Source organism: Mustela nigripes, chromosome 15, assembly GCF_022355385.1.
Source record: "Mustela nigripes isolate SB6536 chromosome 15, MUSNIG.SB6536, whole genome shotgun sequence".
Classification (NCBI taxonomy): domain Eukaryota; kingdom Metazoa; phylum Chordata; class Mammalia; order Carnivora; family Mustelidae; genus Mustela; species Mustela nigripes.
This window is the reverse complement of record NC_081571.1, coordinates 876,320-900,791: the sequence shown is the minus strand read 5'-3', so window position 1 is coordinate 900,791 and position 24,472 is coordinate 876,320. Positions and strand designations below refer to the sequence as shown.

Below are 24,472 nucleotides of genomic sequence, written 5' to 3'. Positions count from 1 at the left end.
ACAGTGTTTTACTCCAGATAACAATAGAATAACACATTAAGATATTCAACAAAAGAAATTGTGAGCCAAGGAATTTATATACTGTCAAACCGGCTTTCAGATCTAAAGACTGCAAACAACTATTATGAAATACAAGAACTCTAGGAATATTTTTGTCATGAGCCCTTCCACCATGAGGTGGTTCTAAAACCTTAGCATGTATCAGCATACTAGAGGGCTTATCAAAACACAGGGCTTATCAAAACACCCCATGCCTGTGTGCTCAGTCAGTTAACTCTTAACTCTTGATTCTGGCTCAGGCTGTGATCTTAGGGTCATAGGATGAGCCCTGTGTTGAGCTCTGTGCTCTCCCTCTCTCTACTCTCTCTTTCAATCTCTAAAATTAAATAGAATCTTCAAAACAAAACAAAACAAAACACAACCCCCAACCAAGAAACCCCAAAAACATGGGCAGACAGTCCCTATCCAACAATGTGCAGCCCAGAGACTGCATTTTTAACACATTCCCAGATGAGGATAACTGATTATTTCGGCCTGGTGTCCACATTTTGAGAACCACTATGCTAAAGAATGAGCTTCAGATAACCAATAATGACTGGTTAGACATCAAAATAAAGACAGGTAAAAACCATTAAGTAGATATTTGCTTTTTTTTTTTTTTAAAGATTTTATTTATTTATTTGACAGAGAGAGATCACAAGTAGGCAGAGAGGCAGGCAGAGAGAGAGAGAGGAGGAAGCAGGCTCCCTGCTGAGCAGAGAGCCCGATGCGGGACTCAATCCCAGGACCCTGAGATCATGACCTGAGCCGAAGGCAGCGGCTTAACCCACTGAGCCACCCAGGCGCCCCAGTAGATATTTGCTTTTAGAATTAAGACTGAATGAGGACTATAAGAGCGTATCGTATGGAACAGTCACTAAATACTCTTGAGTAGAGCAGCTATCAAAATAACGGGGAGAGAATGGTGAGAAAATATGAAACAACACATAGTATTCTTGCTGACTGCCTTATAGTTCTAACCCAAGAGTAAAGGGACAGTACTTCAAATCAGATATGGAGGTAGAGGGAACACAGTAACAACCAAATGAACCTTGTTTATCAAACTGGTAACATAACCATCAGAAAGAAAAAAAAAAATCGATCCAAAGAACTTTTTTTAAAAAAAGATTTTACTTATTTTACAGAGACAGAAACATTATTTATTTGACAGAGACACAGGGAGGGAACACAAGCTGGGGGTGGGGAAGCAGGCTCCCCAACGAGCAAGGAGCCTGAAGAGGGGCTCAGGGTCTAGATCCCAGGACCTTGGAAAGGAGACCAGAGCTGATGGGAAATACTTAAGGACAGAGCCAGCCAGGCATCCCCAAAGAACTTTTGAATACTAAACATCCTCAGTGAATATGCTTATGTAGGGACAAAAAGAATTGCAAATAAATTTGGAGTTTTACAACAGAATGGATGTAGTAAACATCCATTTGTAGAACTGAGTAAATGAGTAATGTTGGTGGGAACCAGAGTTCTCACAGTAGGAAAAGGGAAACAGACTATGGCCGGGTAGAATGAGTGGAAGACCCTGAGGTCATGGACTGAAATTATAGACACCAATACAAATTTTTGACTTAAACAAAATGACATATATTTTTTCCTTTAGCTCTGTCTACTTAAAGGGCCTAGAAATAATTGTACCCCAGTAGTAATAAGTAGGTCCTGGTTTTTAAGCCTATTCTCCTCTACAAAGAATCGGGACTCCTTGGAGAAATGATTGATACCAGGGATGAAATAAGAAAGTACATGGTAACACTGGAACAACTTGTCAGAAGCAACAATGTGCTCCAAACAGAAAGGGAAATATCAAAAGGACACAGGAGCTGCCTTGAAGGGGCTCCACCTACCCAAATTTGCGACCATTTTAGCAGCAACATGAGTAACAGCAGCAATGGAAGACTGATGAATAAAAAGATTCCATGAGTATGTACTGATACTAAAAAAAATTTCAGGGAGGGAGGAGCTGTTCTTTATAAAATACAAACAAAAAAATATACTATAACAGCATTAGAAAAATCAGTACTTGTAACCAACAAAGGAATAACCAATTGAGGCAAGAAGCATCAAGGTATTTTAAAATCACGGGGTGAGAGGCTGTGAGGGAACAGGAGATTCTCAGTCTCAAAGACTACTCATTATTAGGTTATTTATTATGTTATTATTTTAAAAGGAAAAGGCTACCTTTAAAAAGAAAAGGGAAGGGGCGCCTGGGTGGCTCAGTGGGTTAAGCCGCTGCCTTCGGCTCAGGTCATGATCTCAGGGTCCTGGGATCGAGTCCCGCATCAGGCTCTCTGCTCAGCGGGGAGCCTGCTTCCTCCTCTCTCTCTCTGCCTGCCTCTCTGCCTACTTGTAATCTCTCTCTGTCAAATAAATAAATAAAAAATCTTAAAAAAAAAAAAAAAGAAAGAAAAGGGAAAAAACAGGCCTCACTTTGTCATACAATTGTAATTTAACACCAGCAATAATTGGGATAATTGACGTATCATGTATTGCTTGCCATAATGTAATTACCTATATAATGCATTTGTCAGAATGTTCACGCTGAATCTAATCATCAGGAAACAAACCATCTAATTCCAACTTAGAAAAAAACACTATTTGTGACTTAACACTAACTAGCATTCATCTAATTCCAATGTGAAGAACTTTCTATGAAACAACTAGCCTGGATTTTATTTTACTTTACTATTTATCAGAGAAAGCACAGGCTGGGGGAGTGGCAGGCAGAGGGAGAAGCAGACTCTCCAGTGAGCAGGAAGCAGGATGTGGAGCTCCATCCCAGGATCCTGGGATCACAACCTGAGCTGAAAGCAGATGCTTAACTGACTGAGCCACGCAGGTACCCGAACTGGTTTGGATTCTTAAAGAAAGATCCACACCATGAAAGATGAAAAACGGAAAACAGGCTATGGAACTGTTCTAGATAAAAGGAAACCAGAAAGACATGAAACTAAATGCCCTGCACGACAGAAAGGAACAAAGGACATCCCAAGACCAAAGGGGAAATCGAGATGAATGTAGATGCATCTTAGCTGCACATTAGGTTAACAATATTGCTGAGATACTGCTACTGATAGGGCACACTGATAAATTTAAAGTTCCCTGAGTGTTAACAATGCAGGAGAATGTTTTTGTTGTCACTAAATACGAAAAATATACAAAATACGAATACACACTGAGGACTTAAAAGTCTACAACCTGCCCTCAAATGCTTCTGTTGTCATGCTCTCACCCAAAAGCTATCTTTTTGCTTCAAGAAATTTCTGTGAAAGAGTACTTAATGACTTGTAATATTTCAATTTTCCCTCCACTCTAAAGAGTTTACAACCAACTGACTTCCTTCATCTTAAAAATAATTTTGCCTTATTTCACTTAGCATAATCCTCTCCAGTTCCATCCATGTCAATGCAAATGGTAAGAGTAAAATAACTCAAGCAAAGAAAGACAATTATCATATGATTTCACTCATATGTGGAACACAAGGAATAGTGCAGAGGATCATAGGGGAAGGAAGGGAAAACTGAACAAGAAGAAATCAGAGAGGAAGACAAACCATGACAGACTCTGGGAAACAAACTGGGGGTTACGGGAGGTTGGGGGGGGCAGGTAGGGGTGGGTAGAGTAGCCAGGTGATGGGTTTTAAGGAGAGCACATGTGGTGATGAGCACTGGGTATTACATACACTAATGAGTCATTGAACATTACATCAAAAACTAAAGATGTACTATATGTTGGCTAACTGAACAACAACAACAAAAAAAAGAACAGATTTTAAAATAATTTTGATCCAAAACTAAATAAATACATTCACTTATTATTTAAAAGAAAAAAAAAAGAAAATCATTTTGCCAAAGACTGGTGTTGACCTCATTTCTAAACTATACAGCCTGTTTTTATTTAACTGTTCCTACTGATAAAAGGGAAAAAAAGGTGCAGGCTGTGGTATGGGGGTGAAGAAGAAGAACAAATTCCATCTTGCTAGGTATATGACTAACATTACTTCAAAAAAATTTCAAACAATTATTTTTTTCAGAATACTTACAATCGTATTATTACTTGGAACACGGAAATAAATATATCCTGTATTTTCCACAAATCACCCAATCTATACTTCCAGCCCAAATCTTTCTCTTCAACTCAGACCAGTATTTCCAATGAGAAACTGGACATCTTCACTTGGATGACAAATAAGTAACTAAAATCTAAAGTATTCAAAACTGTATGTGTTCAAAACTGCATCTGTTCCCTAAGTAATACCACCATTTGTCTGGGTCCCCAAATGGGTAACCTTAGTCATCTCTGACTCCGCTTTTCCCTAGATCAGATCAGTTACTAAATCCTATGGAATGTACCATCAGTTATCCCAACTATGCTACCTTAATTCAGTCTTCACCTCTCCCTGCCAGCAGTGTCTCCTAATCTCAGAACCATGACCACAATACCTCCAGTATTCCTGCTAATAAATGCACAGGGATGAATGACAGAATTAGAAAATCACTATTTTCCACCCTCTAATGAGAGAATGGTCCTAGGCAATGAGCAACGGGCTCCTAAAACCTACACATGCAAAGCTGGGAGTTTTCTAATGAAGGATCAGACTAAAAACACCTAATTTCAAAGATCGTATTAACCCCATTGTAAGGGAGTCAACTAAACATCATGTGCTTTCTGATGTGCAGGAGATGAACACCACTTACAACTATCATTGCAAAAATAATTAAACCTGAGGCGCCTGGGTGGCTCAGTGGGTTAAGCCACTGCCTTCGGCTCAGGTCATGATCTCAGGGTCCTGGGATCGAGTCCCGCATCGGACTCTCTGCTCAGCAGGGAGCCTGCTTCCTCCTCTCTCTCTCTCTGCCTGCCTCTCTGCCTACTTGTGATCTCTCTCTGTCAAATAAATAAATAAAATCTTAAAAAAAAACTATCTAAAAAATAAAAATTTTTTTTAAATAATTAAACCCGAATGTAAATATAATCATGCTCCACATCCAGCTACCAGTTTACAAAAATATGGGGCTAGAGGAATGTGTTAAACACCACCATGCACTAAGCCAAACCTAGCATATGGGAAATTCTACAGAAAATGATGTGCTTTCTTCGTCAAATAAACAACATGGAGCAGGAACTGCTTAGAGTAAGATTATTAATGACACATGTTGTGTAGACCCTTCTCAAATCTCAATTTGCTTGAAAAGATTCTAGCAAATAGGGGTACCTGGGTGATTCAGTTGGTTAAGCATCCGACTCTTGATTTTGGCTCAGGTCATGATTTCGGGGTCATGGGCTTGAGTCCCACATCAGGTTCCACGGTTGTCTTGGAGCTTGCTCAGGATTCTCTCTTTCCCTCTAGTCCTCCCCCCAACCTCCTCCTCTCTCTAAAAAATAAATAAATAAAATAAATAAAAAAACCAATCCTAGTGAATAAAAAGGGACAGAGGGAGCAGTGGACAGAAAAAGGAAGAATGGTGAAGTACTGGTAACAACTGTCGATGGTGACAAATGAGTCTCATGACACTGCCCTTTACAGGTTTGTGTGTTCAAATTTTCCTTAACTTAATTCTTTAAAAATTAAGAGTCTGGACGGTATCAGACTCTATATTTATTAAAAATACTATCCCTAAATAAAAGAAAAAACCCAGAAAAGTATAAATAGTAAAGTGCTGATAAAGCAGAACAGTGGTTCCCTTACTTGTAGATTATCTATCCATTAAAAACAAAGAGCTAGACCATATCACACATATGTAAGTTAAATAGCACCTCAATTTTTAGTTTAAAATACTTGATGGGCAACAAAAAGAATAAAAGGGAACCAAATGTTAAATGATGATGAAAAGTATTTTAATGAATAACATTTCTATGTCATGTATATTTTCTGATTACTATCATTAAAACCATTTTGGGGGATTATTTTATTTATTTAAAAACAGGTATTTATTTTAGAGAGAGAAAGAAAGCATGAGCAGGAGGGACAGAGGGAAAGGGAGAATCTCAAGCAGACTCCTAGCTGTGTGCAGAGCCCGATACAGGGCTTGATTTCAAAACCCTAAGATCATGACCTGAGCTGAAACCAAGAATCAGACACTTAATTGACAGCGCCATCCAGGTGCTCTTTTTTGGGTTATTTTAGAAAACCATTTCTTATTTCTGTGATGCTTAACTTAAGCTTAACTCCTAAGCAAACATTGCTCCAAGATTTAAGCAGAAAAAGTGACAAATCAAATATTCTTACAGATACTACTGTGGTGAAACCCCTACATAAGATAAAAATTTTGGTTACTGGGATAGATCACAATTTTCATAGACAACACATATTTGTTGCTTGCATGAACATGGATGATGAGATGAACAAAGCAGTTTTCTCCTACATACTATTTCTATATCTACAGTGAAAAGAATCACGAAGTTTTTCAATGGCAAAACTATTTTGCTAAAGAGGAAAAAGATCAATGACTATTTGTATTTTTGCCATATTCCTATCCACTGATCTTACCTCAAAGAGTCACAGCAATAGACTGAATACTTAACAGACGAGAGAATTCATGAGAAAGCTGACATCATATAGGAAATAGAAGTTTCAGTCTTTAAAATGTAAATTTTGAATTTTTGAATTTCAGATTCAAAATGTACCTAAAATTTTAAATTTTTTTTTAAAGATTTTATTTATTTATTTGACAGAGAGAGACCACAAGTAGGCAGAGAGGCAGGCAGAGAGAGAGAGGAGGAAGCAGGCTCCCTGCTGAGCAGAGAGCCCAATGCGGGACTCGATCCCAGGACCCTGAGATCATGACCTGAGCCGAAGGCAGCGGCGTAACCCACTGAGCCACCCAGGTGCCCCCAAAATTTTAAATTTTTAAAAAAGATTTTATTTAGCAGAGGTCAAAGCAGACTCCCCAATGAGCAAGGAGCCTGACACTCAATTCCAGGACCCTGGGATCATGACCTGAACTGAAGGCAGACCCTTAATCAACTAAGCCACGCAGGTACCCCTAGAATTTTAAATTATTTATAAAATAGTAAGGAGAGCTTAGAAAAAAATACTTTTTACAAGAACTGTCTTTTTTTTTTTTTAAACACTATTTTTTTTTTTAAAGATTTTATTTATTTATTTGACAGAGAGAAATCACAAGTAGTCGGAGAGGCAGGCAGAGAGAGAGAGAGAGAAGCAGGCTCCCTGCTGAGCAGAGAGCCCGATGTGGGACTCGATCCCAGGAACCTGAGATCATGACCTGAGCCGAAGGCAGCAGCTTAACCCACTGAGCCACCCAGGCGCCCCTTAAACACTATTTTTAAGTAATCTTTACACCCAATGTAGGGTTCATGCTTACAACCCCAAGATCAAGTGTTGCATACTCTACTGACTGAGCCAGCTAGGCACCCCTCAGGTGGAGAAATATCTTTCTAAAATTAAGACAGGATTCATAAGCTTAAGAATACATCTTAAACACACCAGTCTATCAGGAATCATTCTCATTCAGACCATTATCAGTAATTCTAACAAGAAAAAGAGCTGCAAGTAGGGTTTAACCAGAGGCTTGGTAAAGTAAAAGAGACAATAAAGCTAGTATTCTGTAAGAATAAAACTTCTTGGGGTAAGTTTTAGCAAACTTATCTTATTGCAGGAAAATGAGAAATACACTTTAGCAAGAATTCAATCAAAAAGTCTAATTTTTTTGAGTAATGAAAACCTAGCACTTAGTAAAACAGGTTTATTTGTGTTTGTGAGATTGTTTTTAGGGAAAGAAATAGGGAAAGAAACAATAGGCACCCATTCCATAAGAGTGAAGTGTAAGTATAGCAAAAGAATTTGAGGAAAAGTCTTTATTTTAATGTGAACTCATTTTGTAAAAGGTTCCTTTAAGAAAAATTTAAAAGTAACGCAAATTTTTTCTTAGTAATTTAAAAACTGTATTTATTAAAGACCTTGCCACTATAACAAAAATTTAAAAACCAGGTAAGTCCACTACTCTGAATGGATTTCAAGCGATAGCCCAAACTGGTTAAGAATACAGCTGCCTCGGGGCGCCTGGGTGGCTCAGAGGGTTAAGCCTCAGCCTTCAGCTCAGGTCATGATCTCAGGGTCCTGGGATGGAGCCCTGCATTGGGCTCTCTGCTCAGCAGGGAGCCTGTTTCCTCCCTCTCTCTGCCTTCCTCTCTGCCTACTTGTGATCTCTGGCTGTCAAATAAATAAATAAATAAAATCTTTAAAAAAAAGGAAAAAAAAGAATACAGCTGCCTCAATGGCCACCGTCGCCAAACTGTGGAAAGAACCAAGATGCCCTTCAACGGACGAATTGATAAGGAAGATGTGGCCCATATACACTATGGAGTATTATGCCTCCATCAGAAAGAATGAATACCCAACTTTTGTAGCAACTTGGACAGGACTGGAAGAGATTATGCTGAGTGAAATAAATCAAGCAGAGAAAGTCAATTATCATATGGTTTCACTTATTTGTGGAGCATAACAAATAGCATGGAGGACAAGGGGAGATGGACAGGAGAAGGGAGTTGAGGGAAATTGGAAGGGGAGGTGAACCATGAGAGATTATGGACTCTGAAAAACAATCTGAGAGTTTGGAAGGTGCGGGGGGGTGGGTGGTTGGGGGATCCAGGTGATGGGTATTGGAGAGGGCACGTATTGCATGGAGCACTGGGTGTGGTGCAAAAATAATGAATACTGTTATGCTGAAAAAATAAAAAATTAAAAAAAAAGAATACAGCTGCCTGGCTCTATCATTACTAACTGGTTAACTTGAGCTATAGCTACTTATCTAAACCTGGGTTTCTCCTCTTCATCTACATAAAGTGGTGACCCAGTGTTTGGCACATACATAGAATAAGTATTCAGTAAATACAAGCTGCCTTGTTACTGCTATTATTATTAACAACCATAATATTCAGTCAAAATTGGTTCCTAATATTGTTTTGGTTGAAACTCCAATTGTATGGAAAGAAGATAAACATTCAGTCCTTAAAATCTAGGCTTCAGTAAATTTCTTGTGAAAATTTTTCACCATACAGTTCTAAGTCCAAGAAGCTCTGCCAGTATTCTAAAAAAATTACAATAATTTCTTTTTTTTTTTTTTTTAAAGATTTTATTTATTTACTTGAGAGAGAGACAGTGAGAGAGAGCATGAGCGAGGAAAAGGTCAGAGGGAGAAGCAGACTCTCCATGGAGCTGGGAGCCTGATACGGGACTCGATCCCGGGATTCCGGGATCATGACCTGAGCCGAAGGCAGTCGTCCAACCAACTGAGCCACCCAGGCGTCCCTAAAAAATTACAATAATTTCTAATGAAAAAGAAAACTAAAAGCAAAAGCAAAAAGTTGAGTAAGAGTTGGTTCAATTTGTAAATAGAAGCTATAAAGGAAATTTACATGAAAAAGTACAATGGGAATTATACAAGAATGGAATTCTTACAAGAATTTATAAATAAGATAAAAATAAATAAATAAATAAGATAAATAAGAATAGGAATATATAAGAATGGGAATTCTTACAAGATTTATAAATAAATCCAATTCAATTATTTGTGGAATAAGAGAACCAAAGATAAAACAATAGACAAATCCACAGAAGGAAACCCTTACTCCAAGTTTTTGCTTCTGTTTTAATAATATCCCACTCTAGCCTGTAAGGGCCTGGTTGGCCAAAGGGAGTCATTTTGTGTTTATGTAGTGAACTTAGATTGACCCCGCTCCTCCCAGAGGAACTTACTGGCAAAGCCTAGATACAAGGGCAGATCAGCCCAGGTGAAGACTTCCAATCAGTGGGGCACGCATATATCTACTAGGGTAAATTGAAATTCAATCGGCCACCCGTGTGTTACCTAGCAGTTTTTTCTGTGTGTGGCAGACTGTGCAGTTTTCTCTGTGTATTGCAATCTCATTGGCCACCTGTGTATCGCCCAGCTAAACTACCTCTATAAAAGTTAGTCTGTGAGGCTGGGAGGGGTCGCCTCTTTGCAAGAGATGGCCCTGACCGGTCAGTTTGATTCTCGATGCTTGGTGCAAAATAAAGCTTTGCTTAACCTTCGCTTTGTATCAGTCTCGCTCCTTTGATTACGTACCCTAATATAGCCCACCATGAAATCTTTTTCCAAACTAATGATGACAGAAGTTTAACTTATCTAGGGCATCTGGGTGGCTCAGTCAGTTAAGCATCAGACACTTTTTTTTTTTTTAAAGATTTTTTATTTTTTATTTGACAGACAGAGATCACAAGTAGGCAGAGAGGCAGAAAGAGCGGAGGAAGCAGGCTCCCCCGTGAGAGAGCCTGATGCGGGGGCTCCATCCCAGGACCCTGGGATTATGACCTGAGCTGAAGGCAGAGGCTTTAACCCACTGAGCCACCCAGGCACCCCAAGCCTCAGACTCTTGATTTTAGCTCAGGTCACAATCTCAGGGTTGAGAGATGAAGCTGTGTCAATTTATCCTGTACATGGAGCCTGCTTGGGATTATCTGTCTTCGTTTCCTTTTACCCCTCCCCCACTAGCACTCTCTATAAGACAAATAAATAAATCTTAAAAAAAAAAAAAGTTTAAATTATCTGAGCTCCTTGACCTCTAAATCCTTCCTTACTATCAGCAAGGGTTTACTAAAAAGCAATAAAGTAGCTAAAAACCAAAATGGGAATAGAAGAGAAAAACAAAAATCAGATCTGTGAATAATCTCTAATAGATTAAAATTTATAGCTTTATAAAATGATTTAAGATTTTAATTAGCAGAAAAATCAGACATAATACATTGATAATGTAGATAAAACATACAAATATGTACTATACCTGTAGTAACAACATGAATAGTACAAAAAAATGTTCCTAAGGTACACAAAACAAGATGCTCATACCATGGATGAACAAAAATTTTTGACATGTTTTTAACCTCCCTACTTTCACCTTACTCTTAACTAAAAGAACAATATTAATCGGCATGTCCAAACTGTATTTATTTGTCAACTGTGATAATAGGTTGACTACAGAAGGAAGAGTTTGGCAAAATCAATTTAAACATTCTGTGAGAATCAATCAGCTATACAGAATTTATAATACATGAAATACTATATATTTTATTATTATTTGTAATTTTTAAAAAAGAGTTTATTTGAGAGAGCAAGAAAGAGAGAGAGCACAAGCAGAGGGTGAGGTGTGGGGAGCGACAGAGGGAGAGGGAGAGACAGGCTCCCCAGTGAGCAGGGAGCCAATGTGAGGCTGGATCCCAGGACCCTGGGATCAAGACCTGAGCCAAAGGCAAATACTTAACTGACTGAGCCTCCCAGGCACCCTATTTGTAAATTCTTTACTGCACATTCCTTATGTTAGTAAAAATCATAGTAAGTTTATTATTCTGAAAAGAAGAAATATGAAATAAAACATGATACCTGAATATCCTTCTTAACTGGCTTAGCTTTGTTCTCCACAACTTTCTTCCTAAATTCAAGAAGAACTTCTTTACAGTCCTCAAGATGAATCTCAGGCTCCCAGGTATCATCATCTGATGTGTATCCTTTCCATCGAACTTTATAAAGGATTTTACCCTGTTACAGAATTTAAAACAGCCAAATAAAGAACATTAAATTTGATAATTTAAATTATTAAATACATACATACAATCCTGAGAATATATGAATGAACTTGAAATGGAAATTAACATCATTATAAAGTATGTTCATCTCCTGAAGCAAGTGCATTTAAGAAAAAGTGTCACACCAGAAGTAAACAAATAAAACTCTATCAAATTAAAAAACTTCCTTACTACAAAGGAAACCAACAAAATGAAAAAGCAACCTACTGCACTGGCAAATATTTCCAAATCACGTATCTGATAATGGGTTAATAATATCCAAAACACAGAACGAACTCATATAATTCAGTAACAAGGACAAAAAAATCTGCTTAAAAAATGGGCAGATTGGGGGCACCTGGCTGGCTCAGTGGGTTGGGCCGCTGCCTTCCGCTCGGGTCATGGTCTCAGGGTCCTGGGATTGAGCCACACATCGGGCTGTCTGCTCAGCGGGGAGCCTGCTCCCTCCTCTCTCTCTGCCTGCCTATCTGCCTACTTGTGATCTCTCCCTCTGTCAAATAAATAAATAAAATCTTAAAAAAAAAAAAAGGGCAGATCGGGGCACCTGGGTGGCTCAGTTGGTTAAGGAACTGCCTTTGGCTCAGGTCTTGATCCTGGAGTCCTGGGATCAAGCCCCACATCAGGCTCCCAGCTCCATGGGGAGTGTGTTTCTCCCTCTGACCTTCTCCCCTCTCATGCCCTCTCTCACTGTCTCTCTCTCAAATAAATAAATGGGCAGATCTGAATGGACATTTTTCCAAACAAGACATACAAATGGCCAACGTATATATGAAAAGATGTTCAATATCACTAATCAGGGAAAGGAAATCAAAACCACAATGAGATCTTACCTCATACCTGTTATTAATGAAAAGAAATAACAGGTATTAGCAAGGACTAGGAAAAAAGGAAAACACCCGTGCACCATTGGTGAGAATATAAACTACTATAGCCACTACACAAAACAGTAAAAAGCTTCCTCAAAACATTAAAAACGAAAACAAAAACAAAAATCTACCATTAAAAAAAAAAAAATCTACCATATGATCCAGCAATTCCACTTCTGGGTATTTATCTGAAGAAAATAAAAACACTAACTCAAAAAGATCCATGTACCCCCATGTTCACTGCATCATCACTTCAATAGCCAAAAAGTAGAAATAGCCCAAGTATCCTCAACAGATGAATGAAGAAAATAAATGCATGCACACACACACACACACACACACACACACAAGAATATTATTTGGCCATTTAAAAAAAAAGGAATCATGACACTGGCAACATGTTGGACCTCAAGAACATTATACTAAGTAAAGTAAGCAAGAGAGAGAAAGACAAATACTGCATGATCTCAATTATGTATGGAAGGAAACAAAATAAAACAAAAACCCAAGCTCACAGAAAAAATGAAAAGACTGGACGTTGCCAGCAGCAGGGGTTTGGGGCAGAAGAAATGGATGAAGGGGGTCAAAAGTTACACATTTCCAATCATAAAATAAGTCATGGGGATACAATGTACAGCATGGTGACTACAGTTCATAACACTGTACTGCATACTTAGAAGTTGCTAAGAAAGCAGATCTTAAAAGTTTTCATAACAAGAAAAAATTTTTATATCTATGTAAGGTGATAGATATTAACTAGACTTTGTTGTTATGATTTTGCAATGCATAAAAATATCAAATCATTATGTTGTATATCTGAAACTAATACTAATAGTATATACAATTATACCTAAATTTTTAAGAAAATAAATAAACAATATTACAGATCTACTTTTCATAAATTGAAGATTAAGGTCTTTCTCTGATTACATAAGCAATGTGTAATATTTGAAAATCAATAAACATCAGGAAAAAACAAAAATCACCCATAGGTGATAGAAGGAACATACCCCAACATCATAAAAGCCATATACAAAAAACCCAAAGCAAATATCATCCTCAACAAGGAAAAACTGAGATCTTTTCCCCAAAGATTGAGAACACAAGAGGGATGTCCACTCTCACCACTGTTGATCAACACAGCACAGCAATCAGACAACAAAAGAAATAAAAGGCATCCAAATCGGCAAAGACGAAATCAAGCTTTCACTCTTCTTAGGTTATGTAATACTATACATTGAAAATCCAAAAGATTCTGCCCCCAAAACTGCTAGAATTCATACAGCAATTCAGCAAAGTGGTAGGATATAAAATCAATGCACAGAAGTCAGCTGCATTTCTATACATTAACAATGAGACAGAAGAGAAATCAAAGAATCGATCCCATTTACAATTGGACAAACACCATAAGATACTAGGAATAAACCTAACCAACAAGGTAAAAGATCTGTATTCTGAAAACTTCCACAAGAACACTTATGAAAGAAACTGAGGAAGACAGGGAGAAATGTTAAAACATTCCGTGCTCATGGATTGGAAGAAAAATACAATTAAAAATGTCTCTGCTGGGGCGCCTGGGTGGCTCAGTGGGTTAAGCCACTGCCTTCGGCTCGGGTCATGATCTCAGGGTCCTGGGATCGAGCCCCACATCGGGCTCTCTGCTCGGCAGGGAGCCTGCTTCCCTCTCTCTCTCTCTCTCTGCCTGCCTCTCTGCCTACTTGTGATCTCTCTGTCAAATAAATAAATAAAATCTTAAAAAAAAAAATGTCTCTGCTACCCAAAGCAATCTGAACATTCAGTGCAATCCCTATCAAAATACCATCAACATCTTTCACAGAGCTGGAACAAACAATCCTAAAATTAACTAGAGAAGACCCCAAATCGCCAGGGAATGTTGAAAAAGAAAACCAATGCTAAGGGCAACACAATTCTGGCCATCAAGCTGTATTACAAAGCTATAATCATCAGGACAGTTTTGTACTGATACAAAAACAGACATGTAGGATCAATAGAATAGAAGAGAGAACCAGAGATGGACCCTCAACTCTGTGGTCAACTAACCTTTGACAAAGCAGGAAACAATATCCAATTAAAAAAAGTTAAATTAAAAAAACAAAACAAAACAGTCTGACAGGTGTGAGGTGGTATCTCAGTGGTGTTGGGGAAATGGTGTTGGGGAAACTAGACAGCCATATGAAGAAGAATGAAACTGGACCACATCTTACATCATACACAAACAAAAATCTGAAATGGGTGAAAGATCTAAATGTGAGACAGGAATCCATCAGAATCCTAGAGGAGAACACAGACAGCAACCTCTGTGACCTCAGGTGCAGAAACTTCTTACTAGAGATGTTTCCAGAGGCAAGGGAAACAAAAGCAAAAATGAATTACTAGGACTTCATCAAATAAAAAGCTTTCCTTTTGTAGAGCAAAAGAAACAATCAACAAAACTAAAAGCCTACAGAATGGGAGAATGTATCTGCTAATGTCTTATCAAATAAAGAGCTATAAAAATCTATAAATACTTATCAAACTCACACCCAAAAAACAAATAATCCAATCAAGAAGTAAGCAGAAGACACGAACAAATATTTCTCTAAAGAAGACATACAAATGGCTAACAGACACATGAAAAAATGCTCCACATCACTCAGTATCAGGGAAATACAAATCAAAATCACACTGAGATACCACCTCACACCTGTCAGAATGGCTAAAATTAACAGCTCAGGAACCAAGAGATGTTGGCAAGGATGCAGAGAAAGGGGAACCCTCTTACATTTTTGGTGGGAATGCAAACTGGTGCTACTACTCTGGAAAACAGTATGAAACTTCCTCAAAAAGTTAAAAATACAACTACCATATGACCCAGCAACTGCACTACTAGGTATTTACCCAAAGGATACAAACAGTGATTCGAAGGGGGGGCAACTGCACCTCAATGTTTATAGCAGCAATGTCCACAATAGCCAAACTATGGAAAGAGCCCAGATGATGCCCATCAACAGATGAATGGATCATGAAGACAGATCTCTCTCTTTCTCTCTCTCTCTCTCTCTCTCACACACACACACACACACACACACACACGGAATATTAGTCAGTCATCAAAAAGAATGAAATCTTGCCACCTGCAATGACGTGAGGGAACTAGAGGGTATTACGCTAAGTGAAATCAGTCAGAGAAAGACAATTATCATACAATTATATATAGAATTTGACAGATAACAGAAGGGAGGGAAAAATAAAGTAAGACAAAATCAGAGAGGGAGACAAATCACAAGAGGATCTTAACGATAGGAAACAAACCAAGGGTTGGTGGAGGGAACAGGATGCGGGTAGGCGGATGGGACAACTGGGTAATGGGCATTAAGGTGGGCACTTGATGTAATGAGCATTGGGTGTTATATGCAACTGATGAATACTAAACTCTACCTCTGAAATTAATAATATACTATACGTTAAACTGATTTTAAGTAAAATTTTAAAAATAAATATAAAATTTTAAAAAATCACCCATAGATATTGATAACAATTTGATCTACTTCCTTCACCTTTACATTTACAAATGTAATGACAAATATGTATTTTACACATATTGTTTAAAACACTGGTATTATACTATTATTTTACTTTGTTTTCTTCACTTAGATATGGAACAATTCTTGTTTTAGTATTTTTCAAAAACATGATTTTTACCCATGGTTCTAAATACAGTAAGAAATACAACAAAAACTGTCCCTTTGGAAACCAAAGATTTTTTTTTTTAAAGATTTTATTTATTTATTTGACAGAGAGATCACAAGTAGGCAGAGAGGCAGGCAGAGAAAGAGAGGAGGAAGCAGGCTCCCTGCTGAGCAGAGAGCCCGATGCGGGACTCGATCCCAGGACCCTGAGATCATGACCTGAGCCAAAGGCAGTGGCTAAATCCACTGAGCCACCCAGGCGCCCCCAAAGATTGTTTTGTTTCTGATTTTTGTTTTCATAACCAAAGATGTTACATACTTGTGCATCTTTGATCAGACTGCTAGAATAAATTCCCCAAAGAGAGATCAATGAGATCAAATAATAAAGTCACCTAAACACTGTTAAAACACACTGTCAGAAAACACATTTCCAGAAAAGATGCCCTAATTTACATTTCCACAGATAAAAGACCTCATCTCTGTGTATCAGAGGCCAGTAAACTATAGCAGGACCTGCCACCTATTTTGGTTTGGTCATCCTGTGAGCTAAAAATGCTTTTACAAAAAGTTACAAAACTGGTGGAAAACAAATCAAAAGAAGAATTACATTTGCATCGAGCGCTTTATAATGTCATGCATGGATTAAATCTTGGCAGTTATTAGCTCCTTTAATCTTTACAACAACCCCGTGGAGTACTAATACTCATTCTATAAAGAAGGAAACTGAAGCTTCTAGATAAAGTAACTAGTAAAAATTATACAACTAAAGAGTAATTCAGCTGAAAGTAAAACCCAAGGGCACTTAACCAGCTTCTGCATATATCCAACACTGTGAGGACAGTGTGTAAAATGTCAAAGGTGGATGCAGGTAACACATTTTAGTGCACAGCATGGAGCCTACTTAAAAATAACGTGCACGTACTCTTAGCTGATATAAGCACTGTCCCCTCACTCCATTATATAACTAAACCATAAAATTATATCAATTTAGGCTTAGTTATTATTTTAAAATCATGAGGATTTTCAGGATTGTCTTTAAAAGTTAGGGATCTGGGTGCCTGGGTCGCTCAGTTGGTTAAGCGACTGCCTTCAGCTCAGGTCATGATCCTGGAGCCCCAGTCAGGAGTCCCACATCAGGCTCCCTACTCAGTGGGGAGTCTGCTTCTCCCTCTGACCTTCCCCCTTCTCATGCTCTCTCCTGCTCTTTCTCTCTCAAATAAATATATAAAATCTTGAAAAATATAAAAAGTTAAGAATCTAAGTCCACTTTTCCCATTATTTCTTAGTTTCCAATCTTACTAGGGGCTGATGTTGGTCTTTCTAGAAGTGACAAGGACTGAAAGGCAGTATAGCCATGTTGAAGGGTAAAAGCGGAGGGAGTAGCAACTGGTTTTGGTTTGGAAAGCTTACTGACTCAGTGGTTGTATGAATAAAATCAGGTAGGTGTTAAGTGTAAGCTAGAATGATACTCTGCAGTTCACGTGGAAAACTATTTCATATATTCTTTCTTCTCAGTCAGATTGGGTATTGAGTGGAAAACATAAATAAGAAATTTGGAGAAGCAAAAATGTGGAATATGTATGATTAAGATTTGATAGCCATAAAACATTAAAAAGAAAAATTCTTATAAATGAGTGAGAAAATGGGCAAAAGATAAATAGGTAATTTAAAAACTGTGTTTATTGTAGTTTCGTGTTTTTTGGTGTATGTACCTTAAAATTTGCCATTTTAACCATTTTTAAGGGTAAATTCATAGAGACAGAAATGGCATTAAGTACATTCACAGAGACATGCAGTTATCATGACTGTCTATCTGTAGAACTTTTTCATCTTTCCAAATTGACTCTGTTCCTATTAAACAATAATATCCCTTCCTCTGAAACCCTGTAATCCATCATTCTACTTTCTGTCTCTGTGAATTTACTTATTCTGTGTACTTTATGTTAAATGGACTCACACAATATATGTTCTTCTGCTCTGGCTTATTTCACCTACCAGAATGTTTTCAGAGTTCATCCATATTCTAAAATGTGTAAGAATTTCTTTCCCTTTTAAGACTGAAAAATATTTGTGTATATATACCACATTTGTTTATCCACTCACCTGTTGATAAACACTTACGTTGTTCCCATTTATTGGCTACTGTGAACAATGCTCTATTGGACATGGTTGAACAAATGACTGTTTGAATTCCTGTTTTCAGTTCTTTTGGGTATATATCAAACATAGGTGTGGAACTGCTGCGCCAACAGGTAATTCTGTTTAACTTTTTGTAGAATAGCCAACTGCACAGTATCTTTACCATTTTACATTACTGCCCGTGTAAGAAGGATCTAGTCTCTCCACATTTTCAAAAACACTTGTTTTCTATGTTTTTGTTTGTTTTATTATAGCCATCTAGTAATTGGTGTGAGGTAGTACCTCATGGTTTTGATGTGCATTTCCCTAAGAACTAAGGATGTGGAGCATCTTTTCATATGTTTATTGGCCATCTGTGTATCTTTAGAGAAATTTTTATCAAATCCTTTGCCCATTTTTAAGTAGGTTGTCTAGTTTTTGAATTATAGGGGCTATTAATATATTAAGGATATTAATCGCTTGTCAGATGTGATTTGCAATATTTTCTTCAGTTCTGCGGGCTGCCTTTTCACTATGCTGATACTGTTCTTCGATGCGCAAAATGTTTTTTATTTTGGTGAAGTCCTTTTACCTATTGTGTGTGTGTGTTTCTGGAGTTATATCCAAGGCTGCATTGTCAAATCCAAGGTCCGGAAAGATTTACCCGTTTCCTTCTAAGAATTTTAGGGTTCTACCTCTTAAATTTAGGTCTTTCATTCAATTTGAGCTAATCTTTGTATAAGGTGTGAGATAGGGTCCAGCTTTTCTTTTTTACATGTGGAAATCCAGTGATTTCAGCACTATTTGTTTCACTATTGACTGGACTTGATACCCATTATGAAAAACCAACAGGCCACAGATGTTTGGATTCTTTTTTGGATTTTCTATGTCTGTCCTTATGTCAGTACCATACTGCTTTGATCACTGAAACTCTGTAGTAAGTTTGCAAGTCTTTTACCCTATTAGTTAAATTTATTCTTAAGTATTTTGTTCTTTTAGGGGTATCTGGGTGGCTCAGTCAGTTAAGCATCTGCTTTCAGCTTTGGTCATGATCTCAGGGTCCTAGGATTGAGCCCCACATCAGGCTCCCTGCTCAGTGGCAAGTCTGCTTCTCCCTCTCCCTCTGTGATCTCACTCTTTCTCAAATGAATAAATAAAATCTTTCTTCTTCAAGATTTTATTTATTTATTAGAGAGATAGAAGGCACAAATAGGAAGACTTAGGGAACTCAGGGACTCTATTAATCAACATTCATATTATAGGAGTCCCAGAAAAAGTGAAAGAAAAAGGGGCAGAAAATTTATTTAATGAAATAGTCTGAAAACTTCCCTAGTTTGGAAAGGAAACTGATATCCAGATCAAGAAGGCAGAAAGAATTCCAATCAAAGTCAACAAAGCAGATGCACACCAAGACATATTGTAATTAAATCTGCAAAATATAGTGATAAAAAAATCATAAAAGCAGCAAAACTTAAAAGGGAAAGCCCATAAGCCTAACAGGGGATTTTTCAACAGAACTTGGCAAGGAAAAGGAAAAGGAAAAGAGTAGCATAATATATTCAGTGGGCTAAATGGGAAAAATCTGCAGCCAAGAATACTCTATCCAACAAGGCTATCATTCAGAATAAACGGAGAGATCCAATAAAAAAATAAAGGCATTTGTGACCCTTAAACTAGCCCTGCAAAAAATATAAAAGGGGAATCTTGGAGTAGAAAGGAGAGACCAAAAATGACAGTATAAAGGTATGAAATACAAAAGCAGTAAAAATGAATATTTCTGTAAAAAATCAGCTAGGGAAGTCAGACACACACATAAAGGATATAAAATACGCTAACATATACCTAAAAATGTGGACAGGAGAGAAGAATAGATTCAAACTTAAACAACTACCACCTTAATATAGACTGCCATATGCAGAAGATGCTACATATAAACCTAATGGCAAGTTAAAAACAGAACTTTCTTATGATCTAGCAATCACACTAACGGGTGCTTACCCAAAGAATACAAGAACACTAATTCAAAGGGATGCATGCATCCCAATGTTTGCAGACTGCTGTGTCCATCAACTGATGAATGGATAAAGATGTGGCATATATATGCAATGACGTATTATTCAGCCATATAGAGAATGAAATCTTGCCATTTGTGATCACATAGATGGAGCTAGAGAGAATAATGCTAAGCAAAATAAATTACAGAAGACAAATATCATCTGACTTCACCCATATGCAGAATTTAGCAAAGAAAACAAATAAGCAAAGGGGAAAAAATAAAAGAGAGATTGAGACAAATCAAGAAAGAGACTATTACAGAGAACAAACGGATTAAACAGGTGATGGGCATTAAGGAATGCACTGGTGATGAGCACAGTGAGGTATATGGAAGTGTTAACTAACTATACTGTATGCCTGAAACAATATCAGACTGTATGCTGGAATTAAAAATTAAAACTGGAGGGGAAAAAAGTTCTTTTTGGATTGCGCATTACAAGTATACAGAAACACAACCTTTTATTATGTTATTCTTGTACCCCTGAAGTTTGCTGAATTCATTTATTACATCTAGTCATTTTCTTGTAATTCTTTGGGATTTTCTAGAGAATCATGTCATCTGTGAATATAGTTTAACTTCTTCCTTTCTAACTTGAATGCGCTTTACATCTTTTTATCTAATTGCTCTCTCTAGAACTTACAGAACAGTACAGTGTTGAACAGCAGTGGTGAAAGTGGGTGTATTACAGGTAATTTTTTAAAGAAAAAGTGTGAATGACTTAATAATGATTCTGTAAGTGGTTACAGAGCCAAAGTCAGAAGACTTCGGTAAACTACTATACTACAAATATTTTATACTTCGTCAGTTGAGAGTCAAAATTAGGTTTCAAAGTTCATCCTAAAACTCCTTCCTCTCTCAATGACAGTGATCTTCCCTCTTCCCCCACTTGGGGCCCTGAACTCATGACCCTGAGATCAAGACCTGAGCTGAGATCTAGAGTCCAACTGCTTAACTGACTGAGCCACCTAGTCTTTAGTGTTGCTTTAAAAATTGACAGAGGTGCCTGGGTAGCTCAGTCACTTAAGCATCCGCCTTCAGCTCAGGTCATGATCTCAAGAGTCCTGGGATCAAGTCCCCCATCAGCTCCCTGCTCAGCAGGGAGTCAGCTTCTTCTTCTCCCTCCGTATTCTCTCTCGCTTTCTCTCAAGTCAATAACTAAAACCTTTAAAAATAAATAAATTTAAAAATAAAATTGACAAGGAACACATCATAAAAAATTCCAGTTACAATGATCAATAACAGGGGCGCCTGGGTGGCTCAGTCATTAACCATCTGCCTTTGGCTCAGGTCAAGATCCCAGAGTGCTGGGATCAAGCCCCCCATCAGGCTCTCTGCTCAGCAGGAAGCCTGCTTATCCTTCTCTCACTCCCTCTGCTTGTGCTCCCCTCTTGCTGTATCTCCCTCTGTCAAATAATAAATAAAATCTTTAAAAAACCTAAAAACAATAATCTATAATATTAGGAGTATGAAACTGAGAACAGCTCATTCATGCAAATTATTCTCAAATTAGTTTCCCATATTTCCAGTTTCAACTTCCTAAGTAATGGCTAATTTGCTTGTTGGCAACTATATTATAGGTTTTAAATAACCCAATTAATCAAATATTCAGTGTGAAACAATATATGAATACATGTCAGTTTAAATAAAAAATTCTTTTAAAGCACATGAAATATTTACTATTACTCTCAATGTTTGGAAGTTAAGCAATATATTTGCACATAATTTGTAGAAATTGGAAAATATTTTTACCTGAATGAAAACACAGTATAAACATAATTTATGAGCTATAGCTAACCTAAGATTAGAGGTATATAATTTGAAGGTGCCTGGCTGGCTCAGCTGGTGGAACAGTTGGAAGAGTAAAACTCCTGATCTCAGGATTTTAAGTTTAAGCCCCAAGATGAATGTGGAAATTATTAAAAAAGAAGAAGAAGAAGAGGAGGAGGAGGAAGAAAAAGAAAAAAATAGGCTGAAAACAACTATGTATCCACCTCAAGATGGTGGAAAAAGGCACATAAAGATTAAAGAAAGAAAACAAAGAAAAAGCCAAAATTGATTAAAAAAACAAATACAAACATTAAAAAAGTAACATCACAACCAACTCTGGTTTATTCTGTGAATACAAAAGTGATTTGACATTAGAAAATCAATATAATTTACCACATTAATGCAATAAAAGAGAAAAATTATGTGATCATCTTGATAGATGCAGAAAAAATTTTTAATAAAATTCAACATCCATTCAAAAAAGTATTTAGCAGCTAGAGTGCCTGGAAGGCTCAACTGGTTAAGTGTCCAACTCTTGATTTCGTCTCAGGTCATGATAATAGGGTGGTGAGATCAAGCCCTGTGTAGGTATGGCTCCCCACTCAGGGTGGCATCTGCTTGTGAATCTCTCTTCCTATGCCTCTCCTCCCACCCTCCTACATCCCAGGACTCACTCTCCCTCTCTAAAATAATAAATAAATAAATATATTTTTTAAAAATCTGACAAAAATATTGTTGAGGGGAAAAAAGCACACACACAAAAAACAAATATTGTGAGATTCCGTTTGAACGAAAGAAAAAAACCTGGTACAACTACACTCAAGTCTCAGAGAATGCATTCTTAGGCAGAAAAATTACAAAGAAAAGCAAGAAAGCTATTTCCATATAATAATCCAGGACAGTGATTTTGGGGGATGGTAGAGGATACTGATGAAAAAGTTGAATCAAAAGAGGTTTCCAGGGGCGCCTGGGTGGCTCAGTGGGTTAAAGCCTCTGCCTTCAGCTCAGGTCATGATCTCAGGGTCCTGGGATGGAGCCCCACATTGGGCTCTCTGCTCAGCAGGGAGCTTCCTGACCCTCTGCCTCTCTGCCTACTTATGATCTCTGTCAAATAAATAAATAAAATCTTAAAAACAAACAAATAAAAAACAAAAACAAAAGAGGTTTCCAGGGCTGGCAGTCTAATATTTCCTGACTTGGATGGAGGTTACACAGGTGTTGGCTTTGTGATAATTTATGAAGTTTTATAATTAAAATATTTATTTGTACCGTTAAAAAAAAAGTCAAATCAGATTCCCATAAATAGTAAAAGTACTAGCTTTTTATGATGTAAAAATGATTCCAATTCAAAATCGAAGCCAAAATTTCAAGATCTGTCAGATTCATTTGATTGTTCTGAAAACATACAAAAAAATATATTTAGCAATAAACTGAAAGAAAGAGCATGGCTAATATATAAATTTAGAATTAATGCTATTCCTCCAAGCCAACACTCATCATTATGATTGTCTTAGTCAATAAGAGAATACCACAGTCTGGTGGCTTATCAACAACAGAAATACCAAAGACCTTAAGACAACAAGGAGGCCAAACAAACTCTTTAAGACCCTTAAGTTTTTCCACTGGCTGGCTCACTTAGCTGATGTAGATATAGTTCACAGAACCGATATAGTTCTGTTCTGCTGAGCTAATACTTTTCATCTTATAAACCACTCATTCTCAAGAGCACCTAAAAATACAAGGCCCTGAGAACTAGAATTTTCACCCAACTTCACATGACTAAAGTGATATAAATAACCCTCCTTTATTGCTTTAAACACTTAAGCTTCATAGTTTCATCCGCTTTTGACTAGAATATATGAGACTTTGGGTACAGCGCCTACAATTTTGGGGACAAGGAATATTAAATATTGTATGAATTTAACTATATTGGAATTAAAATAAATTTAAAAAAGAAAAAAGTACACCAAGAGATGAATCATCTTAATTCTAAACATATTACTCCTCTAACCAAATATTTTTCCAAATATTTTCTATGTGCCAAGCACTGAGTTAATTGCAGAGAATACAAAACAGTCCAAGATTGGCTCTACTCTCATCCCAACATGCTTTTGTAATATATTTGGGAAAATTAGACCAAATAAAGTTCTATCTTTGCTGAATTGCAACTAATGATAATATTAATGGCACTAGATTTCAATTATTTATTCCCAATAGACAGACTCTTCAGTGTCAGCAACTGTGTATTCATCTCTATATGCTCAGGACCTAACACCACACATAGCACACAGCATGTGATTTAAAAAAAATAATAAGTCTGCTAAATAGACAAAAACATTAATGCAAA

At 37.3% G+C, this 24,472-nt stretch overlaps 1 protein-coding gene across 1 annotated transcript in view; it reads right to left on the bottom strand.

Moving 5' to 3' along the window:
• MPHOSPH8 (M-phase phosphoprotein 8) overlaps positions 1–24,472 on the bottom strand; it is a 57,879-nt gene that overhangs the window by 31,608 nt on the left and 1,799 nt on the right. The window contains exon 2 of the mRNA XM_059377709.1: positions 11,427–11,582. Within this exon, the coding sequence (XP_059233692.1) occupies positions 11,427–11,582 (156 nt within the window). The remainder of the gene's footprint in view (positions 1–11,426; positions 11,583–24,472) is intronic.